This window comes from Mesoplodon densirostris, chromosome 2 (genome assembly GCF_025265405.1).
Source record: "Mesoplodon densirostris isolate mMesDen1 chromosome 2, mMesDen1 primary haplotype, whole genome shotgun sequence".
Taxonomy (NCBI): domain Eukaryota; kingdom Metazoa; phylum Chordata; class Mammalia; order Artiodactyla; family Ziphiidae; genus Mesoplodon; species Mesoplodon densirostris.
The window spans coordinates 11,778,880-11,795,905 of NC_082662.1; the positions used below are offsets into that span (position 1 = coordinate 11,778,880).

The 17,026-nt window shown below is 44.0% G+C and overlaps 1 protein-coding gene across 1 annotated transcript in view; it reads left to right on the forward strand.

The window, feature by feature from the left end:
- LOC132502414 (forkhead-associated domain-containing protein 1-like) overlaps positions 1–17,026 on the forward strand; it is a 94,628-nt gene that overhangs the window by 1,580 nt on the left and 76,022 nt on the right. Inside the window, 1 exon segment of the mRNA XM_060118329.1 lies at positions 2,937–3,043. Coding sequence (XP_059974312.1) covers positions 2,951–3,043 — 93 coding nt within the window. The 5' untranslated portion in view covers positions 2,937–2,950.

Genomic DNA, 17,026 nt, shown 5'->3' on the forward strand with positions numbered 1-17,026 from the left:
AATAACATGACTGAGGGTGCCTTTAGCCAGAGTGGTCAGGTGGTTGCCCCGAGGGGGGACGTCTGAGCAGAGAGAAGACCCCAGCCTTGGGGACGTCTGGGGTGAGAGTTAAAAAACAAATATGTGCATAATCCAAGTTTAAGTTTTCGATTAGTGGCGTTTCCTGTGGTTTTCCTGCAGAAGAGACATTTCTTGGAAGTTTCCATTTTAGCTTAATTAGACTTGAATGTGTTGTGTGCTAACATGGTCCTCTGCAATTGAAGATTAATAACTGAAGGCAGCAGAGCATGGTTCTTTGGGAAGAGGAAATGTCTTTTCCCCTGTATACATGACAGCGAATTTAATCAAATGTATTTCTCATTATCTGAAAGCATCAATATTTGTGGGACATCCACAGGCCTCAAAGTTTACAAATATAAACTATGCTGCTTATTTTTATTTCTCTTACTCCCAGGTAAGGTCTCGTCTTCCTTTCAGAGGATACAATGCTGGTTTCAAGGACTTTCTTTTATTACATGTCCCAAGTGTCAGCAGACAGTGCAATTCCCCCACCCCTACTCTGCCCCTCCAGCAGCAATGGAGGTTTGTACACTGGTTACAGGCAAAGGCCCAGAGTTGTCACACACTTACTATTGTGTGACCTTAACTTCTCTGAGTCTCAGTTTCCTCATTTGTAAAGCGGGAAAATACTGACACCTGCCTCGCAGGGTGGTTCTGAGGGTGAACAGAGGCCACGTGTGTAAAAGGACAGCCCAGTGCCTGGCACTTAGTAGGGATTCAGTGATGGAATGATGATGGAGATGTTGATGGAAAGCAGAGCCAGACCGGAGACCCTCTACGGTCAGACCTAGATGATTTTTGTTTTTATCCACAGTCTAACAAGTTCACACATCAGTGACCTTTCAGTTGAAAAGAGACTTTGGGGACTTTCCTGGTGGCTCAGCGGTTAAGAATCCGCCTGACAATGCAGGGGACATGGGTTCGAGCCCTGGTCCAGGAAGATCCCACATGCCTCGGAGCAACTAAGCCAGTGCACCACAACTACTGAGCCTGCACTCTAGAGCCCGCGAGCCACAACTAGGGCCCGTGTGCCGCAACTACTGAGCCCACGTACTTCAACTACTGAAGTCTGCACACCTAGAGCCCATGCTCCACAACAGGAGAAGCCACCGCAATGAGAAGCCTGCGCACTGTGAGGAAGAGTAGCCTCCGCTCGCCGCAACTAGAGAAAGCCCACATGCAGCAACGAAGACCCAACACAGCCAAAAAAAAAAAAAAGGAAAAAAAAGAAAAGAGACTATCTTTGGCATGGCACTGAGACGGATCAGAATTCAAATATCATGTGAATTATCATCAACATCTTGGAACCAGCTGAAGTCACTGAAATTTTTATGTTTTAAAAAACATGTATATATGGGCTTCCCTGGTGGCACAGTGGTTGAGAGTCCGCCTGCCGATGCAGGGGACACGGGTTCGTGCCCCGGTCTTGGAGGATCCCACATGCTGTGGAGCGGCTGGGCCCGTGAGCCATGGCCTCTGAGCCTGTGCGTCCGGAGTCTGTGCTCCGCAACGGGAGAGGCCACAACAGTGAGAGGCCCGCGCAACACAAAAATAAATAAATAAATAAATAAATAGATAAATAGATAAATAATAAAAAACATGTATAGGGCTTCCCTGGTGGCGCAGTGGTTGAGAATCTGCCTGCTAATACAGGGGACAGGGGTTCGAGCCCTGGTCTGGGAAGATCCCACGTGCCGCGCAGCAACTAGGCCTGCGAGCCACAACTACTGAGCTTGTGCATCTGGAGCCTGTGCTCCGCAACAAGAGAGGCCGTGATAGTGAGAGGCCCGCGCACCACGATGAAGAGTGGCGCCCGCTTGCCACAACTAGGGAAAGCCCTCACGCAGAAACAAAGACCCAACACAGCCAAAAATAAATAAATAAATTTTAAAACCATGTATAGGATTTACTTTGAAATGCATTAAAATATAAAATGTATAGATGGGTAGATATATGATAAAGCAAATAGAGCAAAATGTTGATTGTAGAATCTGGGTGGTGGTTCTATAGAAGTTCACCATCCACTTCTTTCAACTTTTCTGTGTGTTTGACATTTTCCTAATAAAATGCCAGCAAAAGATACGTACAGAGTCTTGACCGTACAGCCAAGCTATAATCTTGATATTTTGTCTTTGGAAATTATTTTTTTTCAACCTAAATATATGAAGGAATGCGGTGACTTAAAAAGAAAGTATCTTCTAATGCCCATTTCCTTGATGACTGACTCTTCCACACTTTAAGAAGCTCTGTAGAAGTTGGGGTTTCTTGAGTCAAAGTTCAGAAGCCCAAGATTAATAACAGTCACGATCACAGTAGGACAAATGGGTGTTTAGTGTAGCAATCACCATTCTAGATGCTTCACATTTAATCCTCACAAAACTCTTTGGGATACAGAGTATTATTAGCCCCATTTTACAGATGAGGAAACAGAGGCATAGAGAGAGAATAAGTAACTCACCCAGAGTCACAGAGCTAGTAAGTGGTGGGTTAGTAACCCTGAGTACTTGATTCTGTCAGATAACTAACCCCAAACTAAGCTTAATGGGAGGTGGAGAGCGGTGATCAGTGGAATTCAGATTTGTTTGGTTTTTTGTTTTTTTTTTTTGCTATTGCTTGTTTGTGCTCTGAATTACATAAAGGATGTCCTCTTGTGATCAGAAGCAAGCTCATCTATGCCGGCTATCACTGTTAAAAGGACAGTCTTAAAAATGTGCGGAATTATCATTGTGATCATTGTTAAATCCAGCTATCCACTCCTACCTCTGCTGACTTCTCCTGTGGACATTCTGGTGTATTCCATTCATTCTAAATATGACATTGAATAATTAGAGGACTGTATTTTTCTAACAAAATTGTTTTCTGAAAACCTTTTATAGGGAAAGCAGAGAATATGAAAGCCTATCTAAAGAGTGCAGAAGGCTATTTTGTCCTGAATAAAAGCACTACGATTGGAAGGCATGAAAATTCAGACCTTGTTTTAGAGGTAAGACCTCTTCCTAGCCAGTCCCCGACCCTCCCTACCCCTCACACCACCAAAAGTCCTTACTGTTCTGTGGACTCCAGTCTCTTGTAAAGCACAGCCTCTGGCTAACAGTCCCAGCCTTCCTCGGTGTGCCACCATTCCCCGCATGTGCTGGGTCTCCCTGGCACATGTGGTAAGAATGAGCACAGTGCAAAGTGCGATGGGCCCTGTGTCCTTTGCTGACTGTGTGTGCAGTGTCCCACCCTGATGGCGCGGTTTGGAAGGTGGGCGTAGAGCTGATGCTTGACCTTCACCTGCTCCGCGTCTGGCAGCCACGGCCACCTGAAGGGCCCAGCTTGAGCAATGGCCTCTCGCCCTTTCCAGAGCTTCTGGAGACTATGGGCCCCTCAGAGCCCTCCCCCGCCCCCGTACCTCCAAGTAGTCAATCAGGGTCAGCCCTGGGCGTGGCCTCAGCGCTCTCTCACTTCATTTCATTCCATTCTCTGAATTAGCTGTGGCTTGGTCCACAGTCCCAGCTCATTGACAGCCAAGGAAGTTGGAAGAAATTGTAAGTAAGGAATTATACAAACAGTGGCTTTGAGCCTTTTAAAATTTTGAAAGGGATTAAAATATTGAAGCAGAAAGAGAACTGCAATGGAATCCCTTTAGGACTGTGAAAGGCAGACCACTCTCAGACTTCACTCAACAGAGTTTTTTAAACTTTATTTTGAAATAATTATAGATGCACAAATGGTAGAGAGAATGGCACGAAGCATGTGTGGAGTCCTGTGCCATTTTACCACGTGTGGATTTGGGTGTGGCCATCAGGATATAGGAGTATTCCATCATCAGAGATGTCCCTTGTGATGCTCCTTTTATAGTCACAATTCCTCCTCCCACCATCGTCCCCACGCTCCGAAAACCACTAATCTGTTCTCCGTCTCTATAATTTTCATCATTTATGTATGACCTTTGCGATTGATTTTTTTTTTTTTTTTTTAGTCAGTGTAATGCCCTTGACATCCATTTAGGTTATTAGCTTGTTCTTTTATTGCTGAGTAATAGTCCACGGTATGGACGTATCACCTATGTTTAACCATTCACTTTTTGAAGGACATTTTGTTTCCATTTGGGGCTATTACAAATAAATGTACTATAAACATTTGTATACAGGTTTTTGTGTGAACATAAGTTTTTATTTCTCTGTGATAAATGCTCAGGAGTATGATTGCATGGATTAACATATGTGTTTATATATATTCGGTTTGTAAAGAAACCGCCAGACTTATCCAGCATGGCTGTACCATTTTTCATTTCCACCAGCAATGTATGAGACATATCCTCACCATCAATTAGCATAAACACTGTTTTTCATTTTAGCTGTTTTAGTAAGTGTGTAGTGGTATCTCATCATAGTCTTAACTTGCATTTCCCAAATCGATAGTGATGTTAAATGTCTTTTCATGTACGTGTTTGCCTTCTGCATATCCTCTTCAGTGAAATATCTCTTCATATCTTTTAAGTGTCTCTAATCGAATTGTTAATTTTTTTACCATTGAGTTTTGAGAATTCTTTATGTATTTTACATATGAGTCCCTTGTCAGATAGATGGTTTGCAAATATTTTCTCCCATCCGTAGCTTGTCTTTTCATTCTCTTAGCAGAGTATTTCACAGAGCAAAAGCTTCAACTTTTGATGAAGTCCAGGTAGTTATTTTTTCTTTTATAGATCATGCTTTTAGTGTCATGTCTAAGAACATGCCACAAGGTCCCTGACCCTGAGGATTTTCTCTTATGTTTTCTTCTAAGTGTTTTATAGTTTTATGTTTAAATCTATGAACCATTTTGGGTTCACTGTTGTTTATGATGTGAGATTTAGGTCAAAGTTCATTTTTCTTCCATGTGGATATTTAGTTGTTCCAGAACCATTTGTTGAAAAGACTATCCTTTCTCCATTGAATTGCTTTTGCAAGTTTGTCAAAAATAATCTGACCATACTTTCTATGGGGGCTACTTCTTAGTTCCCTATTATGTTTCATGGATCTATTTGTCATAATGGATCTACCATTATGAGATAGCCTTGATTACTGTCGCTATGTAAGTCTTAAATCAGGTAGAGTGATTCCTCCCACTTTTCTTTAAAAAAAATTTTTAACCTATTCTAGTTCCTTTGCCTTTCCATTTACATTTTAGTGTAAGCCTGTCTGTATATACAAAATATCATGCTGTAATTTTGATTGGAATTGTGTTTAATCCTATATATCAATGTGAGAATAATTGATATACTCCTACATTGTCTTCCAATTCATGATCATGGTATATTTCTCCATTTATTCAGTGTCTCTCATGAGTGTTTTGTAGTTTTCAGCATACGAGTCCTGAACATGTTTTGTTAGATTTACACTTAAGTATATCTCTCTTTTTTTTTTTGAGGGATTGTAAATGGTATTATATTTTTAATTTTGGTGTCCACATGTTCATTGACAGTGTATAGAAATACAGTTGATTTTTGTATGCTTCTTGGTATCTTGCAACCTTAACTGCACTTTCTTATATAAGGGCTTGTGTAGATTTCTTGGGATTTTATACATAAACAATCATGTCATCTGCAAATAAGAACAATTTTATTTCTCCTTTCAGAAAAGGAGATCTGAATGCCTTGAATCTTCTTTTCCTTGCTTTATTTCCCTGGTTAAGACTTCCAGGACTCTGCTGAACAAGAGCAGTGTATAAATCCTTATATTCGCTTGTTCCTGACCTTAGGGGAAAGCAGTTACTCTTTCACCGTTAAGTAGGAGGTTAGCTGTAGGGTTTTTATACATGTTCTTACCAAGTGAGAAATTTCCCCCTTTATTCCTAGTTTTCTGAGAATGTTTATTGTAAACGCAACAGATTTAAAGATAACTCCATGACCCTCCCCGTGAGATTCTCCTCCATGATATGGTCTCCCTTCAAGGACACAGAACATCTGTGCAGTGTGCAAAGTGGGAGGAAAAAGAAGAAGAAGAAGAACTGTCGTTTCTTCTTTATCCTAACAAGGCATAGATTTGGGGTAGTTTTATTTCCTGTCTGGCTAAAGTAGAGACAGAGATCTCTGTTTTGAACCTGACTATGATATTAGAAAACTGTAGTAATTTTTAAAAGCACAGGCTTTGGAGATAGACAGAGCTGGGTTTGAATCTCATTAGGCTACTTTGTGGCTGAGTGACTTCAACCAAATTACTTAATCACTCTGAGCTCCTTTTCCCTGTCTGTAAACCTCTTACCTCACAGGGTTATTCTGAGGATTAAGTGAGAAATGCATATAAAGAACCTGGCATGTGGTGCTCAGTGAATGACACAATGATCATTATTATGGTCTCCTAAAACAGAGACTGAGAAGAATCCTCAGAGGTGCACAGGGTTGAGATGAGGATCCACTGACATTAATAAGCCATTTGGAAAAGGGAACTAATGAGGACAGTTATTAACTAGACAGAAATTGAGTTGCATTCATTGTATAGAAATAATTGAGTGCTTACTGCTCCTCGGACTTAGCTTAAGAAATACGTCACTAGGCTTCCCTGGTGGCGAAGTGGTTGAGAGTCCGCCTGCCGATGCAAGGGACACGGGTTCGTGCCCGGTCCGGGAATATCCCACATGCCGCGGAGCGGCTGGGCCTGTGAGCCATGGCCGCTGAGCCTGCGCGTCCGGAGCCTGAGCTCTGCAACGGGAGAGGCCACAACAGTGAGAGGCCCGTGTACCGCAAAAAAAAAAAAAAAAAAAAAATTCAGGGATTTATATTACTAAAAAGTCATCCTTGCAATTACTCAGAGGTTACATCTAGCAAATAAAAAAGATTGTTCTATTTGCCTGGATCAATCCTAAAGAATAGGCAGTCATGCTTCTAAAGATTTCTACTCATCAGCAAGGCTGACATGTTGTTTTGACTATTGGTATCGTAGTATTTCGACATCATTTACTCTTTCCGATAATGGAAGGTAGTTACATGCTTCTTGTGTTTAAAAATTGGGAGAAAGGAAAATATGAGGAAGAAAATAAAAGTCACTTGTAATCATTTGGCTCAGGGAAAAATCAATATTGATATTTGCAGGGTTTTACGCTCCAGACTTTTTTCTATATCCTGTAAGGAGTTTGGTTCCCTAAGGCAATAGGAAGCCTGTTTATAGCCAGGCTAGTGAGAACTGTTTATAGTCAACAGTGATAACTGTTGCTATCACTCATTCATTGCACAGTATTTACCCAGAGCCTCAGCACCAAGCAAAGTCTAGGAGTACAGTGATGGCAGAACTGGACATGGTTCCTGCCATCAGGAAGCTGCCAGGAGAGAGAGAAATAAGTCAAATGATCCCACAGAGGTGTGACTAATTCCATTCCAACATTGGGGCTGTAAAGGAAAGGAATATGGAAGACAAGGAGGACTTAACTAGACAAAAGGAGAAGGGAATGGCATGTGCAAGGGCCCTGGGGTGGAAGAGCATATTGTGAATCCAAGGGACTGAGAGAAAACCAGGGCATCCAGAAGTCAGAGTGGGAAGGAGGAGGGCTAAGGGACAAGTCGGCCTCCTTCATGTCACCATAAGGGTTTTGATCTTTATCTGAAAAGCAGTGGGAAGAAGGCCTGAAGGATTGTAAACAAGGGGGAGACCTGCCAGTGAACATCCCAGCTGCTGTGTGCAGACGAGCCATCAGGAGCTCTATTCACAATCTCCCCTCTCCCATTTTACATGGCTCAAAAGCCTCAGCCTTGCTCATTTCACAGCTAAACCTTGCAAGTTATAATTTATATGATTTGATGTGCCTTGTAAACTGTAATTTTTAGAGTTGGATGTGGCTGTTATTTAAACTCTGCTGAGAAAGGGACTCAGTTCTTCCAGAATGAAGAAACACCAAAGCCAGTGGTTGTTGGATTTTCCGTATGTTTAAGAGTGGTTGTTCAACATGAACTCCTAGGCATTCTGACCCAGTGGGTTTGGGGTAAGGCCCAGGAATCTTCACATTTATATGCTGCCCAGGTTCAGGTGGGGGGAATGGAGTCCCCTGGAGTTGGCTCCAGGACCACACTTTGAGAACCCCACCATCAGTGCTCCCTCCCTCTCCCTTCTTGATCAGCAGAACTCCTGCTTGTGTGTGTGTGTGTGTGTGTGTGTGTGTGTGTGTGTATTCTTTCAATAAACTTTGTTTTGAGGAAAAGAGAAGCGAAGGGTAAACAATGAAGGGCTGACTGACCCTACCCCCTCCCCAGGGACTCCCCCAGTCCCACCCTGGGGAAGTCCCAGGATCCCTAGAAGACTGAGCTCTAGGACAGCCCAAGTCAGCGCAGGGCTGCAGCTACAAGGGTGGAGATGGAAGAGAAAAAGAAAGAACAGACATGACAGGGGGATGAAATGTTGGTGCCCACCCCTCACCCTCGGTGGTCAGTGTCCTGCCAGCCATCTCCTTTCTCATGGGTGGAGCCATCTCTCCAGCCTGTGTCAGCCCTTCTAGCGTGGGATCTGAGGGTCGTGAAGCCAGACTGATCTCATACACACACCCCCGATCCCATCCAGCCGGATGACTCTTGTCCCTTTTCCTGGCCCCTGCCAGTTCTGGGCTGCCTCTCAGAAAAGAACCAGAGCCTACACCATAGTCTTGTTTATTATTATTAAACAAGGCTGCTGGGATTGTCCTATTATTTGCATCATTTCACGGATGTGCAGGTATGTCTGCTCTGTCAAAGGACACATACAGCTGTAACTCTGATGGGCATGGCCAAATTGTCCACCAGAGGTTTCCGGATGTGGTGTCCTGCCAACAGTGGACACCCGTCTCCCACTCCCTCCCCAGCCTAGGGTGCTGACCCCCCATTGGATCTTCACTGATCTACGGGGTGAAGTATGGTACCTGTGTCATTTTAATTCACATTTCTCTTATTCTAAGCGAACACCTGCATTTTGAGACATAAGGTGACAGGTGGACTCTCTGTGGGGAAATCCACGGAATGAAACAGGCCTGGGAGGGTGCACTTCCTGGCTCCCCATCTGCATCGCGCTTGTCCTCCTGCCTGGGTCGACCTCACCCCTGGCTTCTCCCCAAGTGCTCCTTGCTCTGGGGGTTCACCTGTTTGGTCTCACCAGTCCTCAGGGAATGTTTTGTCCCTTGTTTGGGAACTGGCGGCTGATTTCATTGGTCAGTACCCACCACAGCAATTGATGGGACTAGTTTCTCACCAGCAGATGGAGGGCTTCCAAGAGGAAAAAGTTCAGAGGAAAGGGCTAGATCGTGATCTCATTTTTCTCATTTTTTTTTATTGTGGTAAGATATGCATAACATAAAATTGACCATCTTAACCACTTTTATTAAGTGTGCAGTTCAGTGGCATTAAATGTATTCACACTGTTGTGCAGCCATCACCCCCATCCATCTCAAGAACTCTTTGAATCTTGCAGAACTGAAACTGCACCCATGAAACAACAACTCCCCTTGTCCCCTCATCCCAGCCCCCAGCAACCACCGTTCTGCTTTCTGTCTCTATGACCTTGGCTACTCTGGGTATCTCATATAAGTAGAATCATAATAGTATTTGTCTTTTCATGACTGGCTTCTTTCACTGAGTATAATATCCTTTCACTGAGTATAATGTCCATGTTCATCCATGCTGTAGCATGTGTCCGAATTTCCTTCCTTTTTTGAGGCTGAATAATATTCCATTGTGTGGATTCACCACATTTCGTTTATTCATTCATCTAGTGATGGACACTTGGGTTTTTTCCACCTTTTGGCTGTTGCAAACAATGCTATGAACATGGGTGTATAAATATCTCTTCAAGGCCCTGCTTTCAGTTCTTTGGGATATATACCCAAAAGTAGACTTGCTGGATCATATGATAATTTTATTTTTAAATGTTTGAGGAACTGCCATGCTGTTTTCCATAGTGGCTGCACCAAGTTACATTCTCACAACAGGGCACAAGGGTTCCACTTTCCCTGCGTCCTCACCAACACTTGTGATTTCCCTTTTTTTTTATAGTAGCCATTCTGATGGATGTGAGATGAAAGAAAGATCATAATCTTTTGAATAGCATACATAATACAGACAGCTACAGCATACATTTATGGACTACTTACTGTATCTCACATGGCTTTATACATCATCTATGTATGTTCTGTATATATATTTATAGAATTATATCCACAAAACAAATCCTGTGCGGGTGAGAACTACTATTATCATTATTATCCTCATTTGATGACATGGACATGGGACTCAGAAAGGTTAAGGAACTGGCCCAAATCACACAGCTAGACGGGGGAGGTGGGGCTGAGTTTCAGACTGAGCTGACTCAAGCTTCTAAAAACAGAAGCTTCACTTTTTGAGTGTAAATTTAGCTTTGGGAACATCTAATATCTAAATTGGAAATTCTCAGTTAACTGAGATAACAAGATAATTGACTAAGCTAGGGAAATTCCACCCTGTGGAATCCAGAATGGGGGTTGTCAGTGAAATGTGAGATGAATGTTCTTGTGATCCTCATTCATGCAACAGACTGAGGTGGTGCCATCTAGGGGGGGATTTGGGTAAAGAGGAAACGTTGACCTGGTGCTTTCCCAGGAAGAGGAGCATTGGGGCTGTTAAGTGGGGGCCCAGCAAGAAACACCACTTATCTCTCCAATCCAGCCAGAGTAAGTTCTCTGCTTATAAGGACTGGTGGAGTTCAATTAGTCCCACCTGGATAACCCAGGATAGTCTCCCACTTTTTAAAAAATTTTTAAAAAGTTTTTGGCTGGGTTTGGTCTTCGTTGCTGAGCACAGGGTTTCTCTAGTTGCAGCGAGCGAGGGTTACTCTTTGTTGCGGTGCACGGGCTTCTCATTGCAGTGGCTTCTCTTGTTGTGGAGGACGGGCTCTAGGTGCGCAGACTCAGTAATTGTGGCACGTGGGCTCAGTAGTTGTGGCTCGTGGGCTCTGGAGCGCAGGCTCGGTAGTTGTGGCACACGGGCTTCGTTGCTCCATGGCATGTGGGATCTTCCTGGACCAGGGCTCGAACCCGTGTCCCCTGCATTGGCAGGCGGATTCTTAACCACTGCAACACCAGGGAAGTCCTTAGTCTCCCTCTTTTAAGAGCACTGATTAGTAACCTTGACATCGGCACAGTCCCTTTGGCCACGTCATGGAGCATAGTCCCAGGTTCTGGGGATCAGGGCATGGGCATCTTTGGGAGACCATTCTGCCCACCACATTAATACTACCACCTGACTGGACCGTTGCTTTGGGACTGGTCTGAGAGCTTTCTGGAAGAATCAGTAGGATCAATGCCACAGGCCACGGAGAAAGATGGCTGGATGAGCTGGCAGGTGATTATACCGTTACCAAGAGGGCAGGAAGCAGGACTGGTTGAGTGAGCACCTCAACATCCCGGAAGCAGCCAGGCAGTTTGGGGCCTGGAGATGAACCAGGGGTTGGAAACACACACCTGCGAATCGAGGGGGTGGCACAGTGGCCCCAGCCCGTGGACAGAGTGCGGAGGAAACGGACATCTGAGGGGAGAGGAGCCCGGCGCGGAGACCTGGAAGCAGTCAGAGAGGTGAGGGAGCCAGAGCGCTGCTGCCAGGCTGAGGGTATTCATCACAGAGACAGCTTGCTGTGTGCCAGGTCCTGTTCTGGGCACTCTCGAGTGTATTAACTCATTCCATCCTTAGGAGGTTAGTGTTGTTTGCCCCACTGTACAGATGAGGGCGTTGAGGCACAGATAGGCTGAGTATCCTGCCTGGGGTCACAGGGGGAGTCTCGGGCACTGGGCACCACGCTCGGGCAGTCTGCTTTCAGGACCAGCCTCTCCTGAGGCCTTGCCGGTCCACAGGGCTCTCCCGGGGAGACCGGGGAGGAAGGATCCAGCCGACGGGGAAGCAGAGAAGCTTCTTCTTTCCTTCCACTCCCACACTCGTCGTCTCACCAGCGCCTGGCCGTTTCCTCATATCCTTATTCTTTTGAAAACCCCATTTTTTTTTTACTATTTCTGCACTACATCCCTTTCCGGAGGCAGTGGTGGGCTGGGGCTGGGGGATGGGATAGCCTAGAACCAAAAGGTTAAAAGAAATAGATAAAACACACACACACACACACACACACACACACACAAGTTAATTTCAAAAATGTTATCCCACTCCTTTGAACATGTCACCAAGCAGTACCTTTTGTCAATCCTACGAAGCCCAGCTTATCAAACTCATTTTTGCTGCTCAGGGAGCAACCAAAGAGAAGCAAAGAACCGTGCCCCAGGCTGCACAGCTGGAAGGTAGCAGAGGTGGGAGTTGAACTCAAGGCTTTCTAACTCCAGAGCCCATCCTCTTGCTCATAATAGAGAACATTTCCCATTTGCCCTATGTTCTCTTCTAAGTGCTTTAGTATGTATTATATCATTTATAGGTCACCAGTAGCTTATAAGACTGTCCTTTTGTTACCTTACAGATGAGGAAGCTGAGGTATCACTTGCCCAAGGTCACCCTGCTAGGAAGTAGGAGAGCTGGACTCAAGCCCAGTCTAATAACCACCACGTTGCCCTGCTCCCCCAACCCCTGAACCACCAGGCCACGTGCCTCTCTCTGACAACTGTGTCACATGTCACAGGGAGGCCGAGAACCCGAGGAGGGCCCCGAGGGCAATGGCAGTGGGTTGAGGACCCAGCGGGAGAGGAACCTCTTGAAGCCATTTGACAATAAAGGAAAGGAAGGGGGAAGGGGCGGCGTTTCCAGGCCGAGCGGGTGGTGAGCACGTTCACAGGTTAGACGGAAGTTACACTGTCAAGGTGAGGATGCAGAAGAGGAGATGGTTGAGGAGAGGGACCAGACCAGGGTGGGATGAAGGCACGACCACCTGGAGGCCCTTGGCAGCTAAGAGAAGCCTTGAAGGTCCCATCTAAGAGCTTCTCCCTGCCTGGGAAGTCCAGGTCCTGGCAGGGAGCTGAAGGCACATTCACAGGGGTGTGGAGTGATGGAGGGGAGTTTCCTGAAGGGACTCCATAGGGAGGGGACAGGGCTCAGAGAAACCACAAAGGATAGTGCAGGGCCCAGAGCTAGTATGAGTGAGGACTGTTCCCACCCCCAGAGCTGAGGGGTGAGGGGCAGGGGCATTTCCTGGGACCCGGAGACCCCGAGGGCTGGGTAGAGTCCTCTGAGGGAAGCTGTGTGGCCCCAGAGAATGGAAGCCAGGGGAGTAAGTACCCCAAGCTCTCTCCTCCCTGCTCTGATCTCTAACCCCCCCATTGGCCAAACCCAACCAGAAACAAGACACAAGGAGCCCATCAGCCCATGGATGTAGCCACACAGGTGGGCCTGCTGGGCAGAGGGCGCCGCGGAAAGGGATGGAGGAGGGTTGGGAGAAGCAGATGGAGGATGGGGGCAGGTGCAGGAGGTGAAGACCTAGGAGGCTGTTGTCAAAGTAGAATGAAAAGCCTGAGAGCAGGGACCTGCTGGCTGGGGGGCCCAAAGGGCACTGGGCCAGCCTCAGGACAGAAGTGTGAGGGTGACAGGAGGGTTTGGGGGCCGGGATGGACTTGAAGGAGCTAGTGAGCTTGAGCAGGGCCCAGGCTGGGTGAGCATAGGGCATTACCCATAGGGAGCAAACAGGGAGCAAAGGCTACGTGACTCAAGGAGAGGACGAGACAGAGGATAAGGAAGGCCGGGAGTGGGAGGTTATGGTCTGAGATGGGGCTTCCCAATGCCAGGTGATGCAAGGTTGAAACCTAGCTCCAAAGGACGGTTCCAGGTACACGTCGAACCTCAGCGACAATGTCAGTGAACCTCAGGGCAACGTCATAACTAAGTCAGCTTCCCGAGAAGGCTTCCTTAAAGCACAGGGGTCATCAGAGCAGATGGTCATTGTTAATAGAAGTTTAAACGTCTCAATATTTTATGGACTCACTATATACTTTTTAAAGACATTTTAAATGCAGGAGCCTTAAAAAATGCACTTGTTTTGTATATTAGGTCCTGCCTGTCTCCTCTCTCATTATTAAATCACTCTCTACTCTGAAAATCACAGGGTACAAATCAAAGGTACAAGTTTTGGAATTAGACTTGGGTTCAAACCCTGACATTGCCCTGGGCCAACATCCTGATGTTGAGTGAGTCCCTTCATCTTAGCCATTTTTTAAATCGTGGTAAAATACCTATAAAGTTTACCGTCTTAACCACTTTTAAGTGTACAGATCAGTAGTTGTAAGTTATTCACATTGTTGTGCAACCAGCCTCAGAATTTTTCATCTTGCAAAACTGAAACTGTACCCATTAAACAACTCCTCCCCGTTTCCCCTTCCCCAGCTCCTGGCAACCCCTGTTCTATTTTGTTTCTATGAGCCTGACTACTCTATGTACCTCACATAGTGGAATCATACAAAATTTGCCTTTTTGTGACAGTTATTTCACATAATGTCCTCACGGTTCATCCATGTTGTAGCATGTGTCAGAATTCCCTTCCTCCTACACTGAATAATATTCCACTGTTATGGATGGACCACATTTTGCTTATCCAATCATCAGTCAGTGGGCACTTGGGTGGCTTCCACCTTTTGGCAATTGTGAATAATGCTACTATAAACATGAGTGTACACATAAGTCTTTAAGTTCCTGCTTTCAATTCTTTGGGGTATATACCCAGAAGTGGACTTGCTGGATCATATGATAATTTTATTCTAAATTGTTTGAGAAGCCGCTCTACTGTTTTCCATATCAGCTGCACCATTTTACCTTCTCAGCAGTGCATAAGTGTTCCCCTACTCTACATCCTTGCCAACACTTGTTATTTTCTGTTGCTGTTTGTTTGTTTTTGATAGTAGCCATCCTAATGGGTATGAGGTGGTATCTCACTGTGGTTTTGATTTGCATTTCCCTAATGACTAGTAATGTTGAGCATCTTTTTACATGCTTGTTGGACATTTATATATCTTCTTTGGAGAAATGTCTATTCCAGTTCTTTGCCCATATTTGATCAGGTTATTTGGGGGTTCTTTTTTGTTGTTGTTGTTGAGTTATAGTTCTCTATATATTCTTCATATTAACCCTTTTTCAGATTTGTGATTTGCAACTATTTTCTCCCATTCTCTAGATGGCCTTTCACCCTGTTTATTGTGTCCTTTGATTCACAGAAGTTTTAATTTTTGATATAGTTGAATTTATCTATTTTTACTTTTGCTGCCTATGCTTTTGGTATCATATCCAAAAATGCATTGCTAAATCCAATGTCATAAAGCTTTCCTCCTGTGTTTTCCTCTAAAAGTTTTATAGTTTTAGACTATGTTTAAGTCTTTGATCCACTGTGAGTTAATTTTTATACATGGTGTAAGGTAAGAGTTCAACTTAATTCTTTTGCAGTCTTTCCCAGCATCATTTGTTGAAAATACTGCTCTTTCCCCATTGAATAATCTTGGCACCCTTGTCAAAAATCATTGGACCATATATGCAAAGTTTTATTTCTGTGCTCTCTATTCTATTCTATTGGCCTACATGCCTGATCTTATGTCAGTATCACACTGTTTTGATTACTGTACCTTTGTATGCAGTAAGTTTTGAAATCAGGAAGTGTGAGACCTCCAGCTTTGCTTTTCTTTCTCAAGATTATTTTGGCTATTTGGGGCCCACTGAGATTCCATATGAATTTTAGGATGGATTTTTCTATTTCTGCCAAAACTGATGTTGGGATTTTGAATCTGTAGATCCTGCTGTGTAGTAATGACATCTTAACAATATTAAGTCTTCCAACCCATGAATACAGGGTGTCTTTCCATTTATTTGTGTCTTTAATTTCTTTCAGCAGCACTTTGTAGTTTTCAGTGTACACATCTTTTACCACCTTGGTTAAATTTATCCCAAAATATGTTATTCATTTTGATGCTATTGTAAATGAAATTATTTTCTTAACTGCCTTTTCAGATTGTTCATTGTGAGCATATAGAAACACAACTGATGTTTGTGTGTTGATTTTGTGTCCTACGGTTTTGCTAGTGAATGTTATTTATTAGTTCTAAGAGGGTTATGGTTTTTCCTGGACTCTTTAGGATTTTGTACATGTAGGATCATGTTGCCTGTGAACAGAGATAATTTTACTTCTTCCTTTCGAATTTGGATGCCTTTATTTCTTTTTCTTGCCTAATTGCTCTGGCTAGGACTTCCAGTACTTTGTTGAATAGAAGTGGCAAAAGCAGGTATCCTTATCTTATTCTTGATATTAGAGGAAAAGCTTTCAGTCTTTCACCTTTGAGTATGATGCTACCTGTGGGCCTTTCATATTTGACCTTTATTATGTTGAGGTAATTTCCCTCTATTCCCTGTTTGTTGAGTGCTTTTATCATGAAAGAGTGTTGCATTTTGTCAAATGCTTTTTGTACATCAATCGAGATGATCATTTTTTTCCTTCTTTCTGTTAATGTGATGTATTACATGGATTAATTTTCATATGTTGAACCATCAAGTCTGCATTCCAAGAATAAATCCCACTTGGTCATAGTGTATGATGCTTTTAATGTGCTATTGAATTCAGTTTCCTCCTATTTTGTTGAGGATTGTGGTATCAGTGTTCATAAGAGATATTGGTCTGTAGTTTTCTTGTAGTGTCTGTCTGGGTTTGGTATCAAGGTAATGCTGTCCTCTCACTTCACCTTTTGAGTCTCAGCTTCTTCATCTCTAAGATGGAGATAATAATAGAGTTCCTGTTTAGGGCTGTCATGCAGATTAAATGATAAAAATGCACACAAAATGGTTCAGCAGGGCCCAGTTCACAGGATGCCCTCCAATTATGTTAGATGATGATAAGGATAATAATAATAATAATAATAAATAAATAACAGTTCATCTCATAGTTGGACAGCTGAGTAGGATGGAGCTTATACAGTCAGTCTGTATTAGCAGCAGAGCGTCTGTCCAGGAGCAGCATTTAGCAATTTTCCAAGTAAAGGGTGCGAGTGATATTATAGGGCCGAACTAGGAAGCTGTCTCCTGGCCTAACATGTGGTAGAGGCTCACCCAAATTTGTGG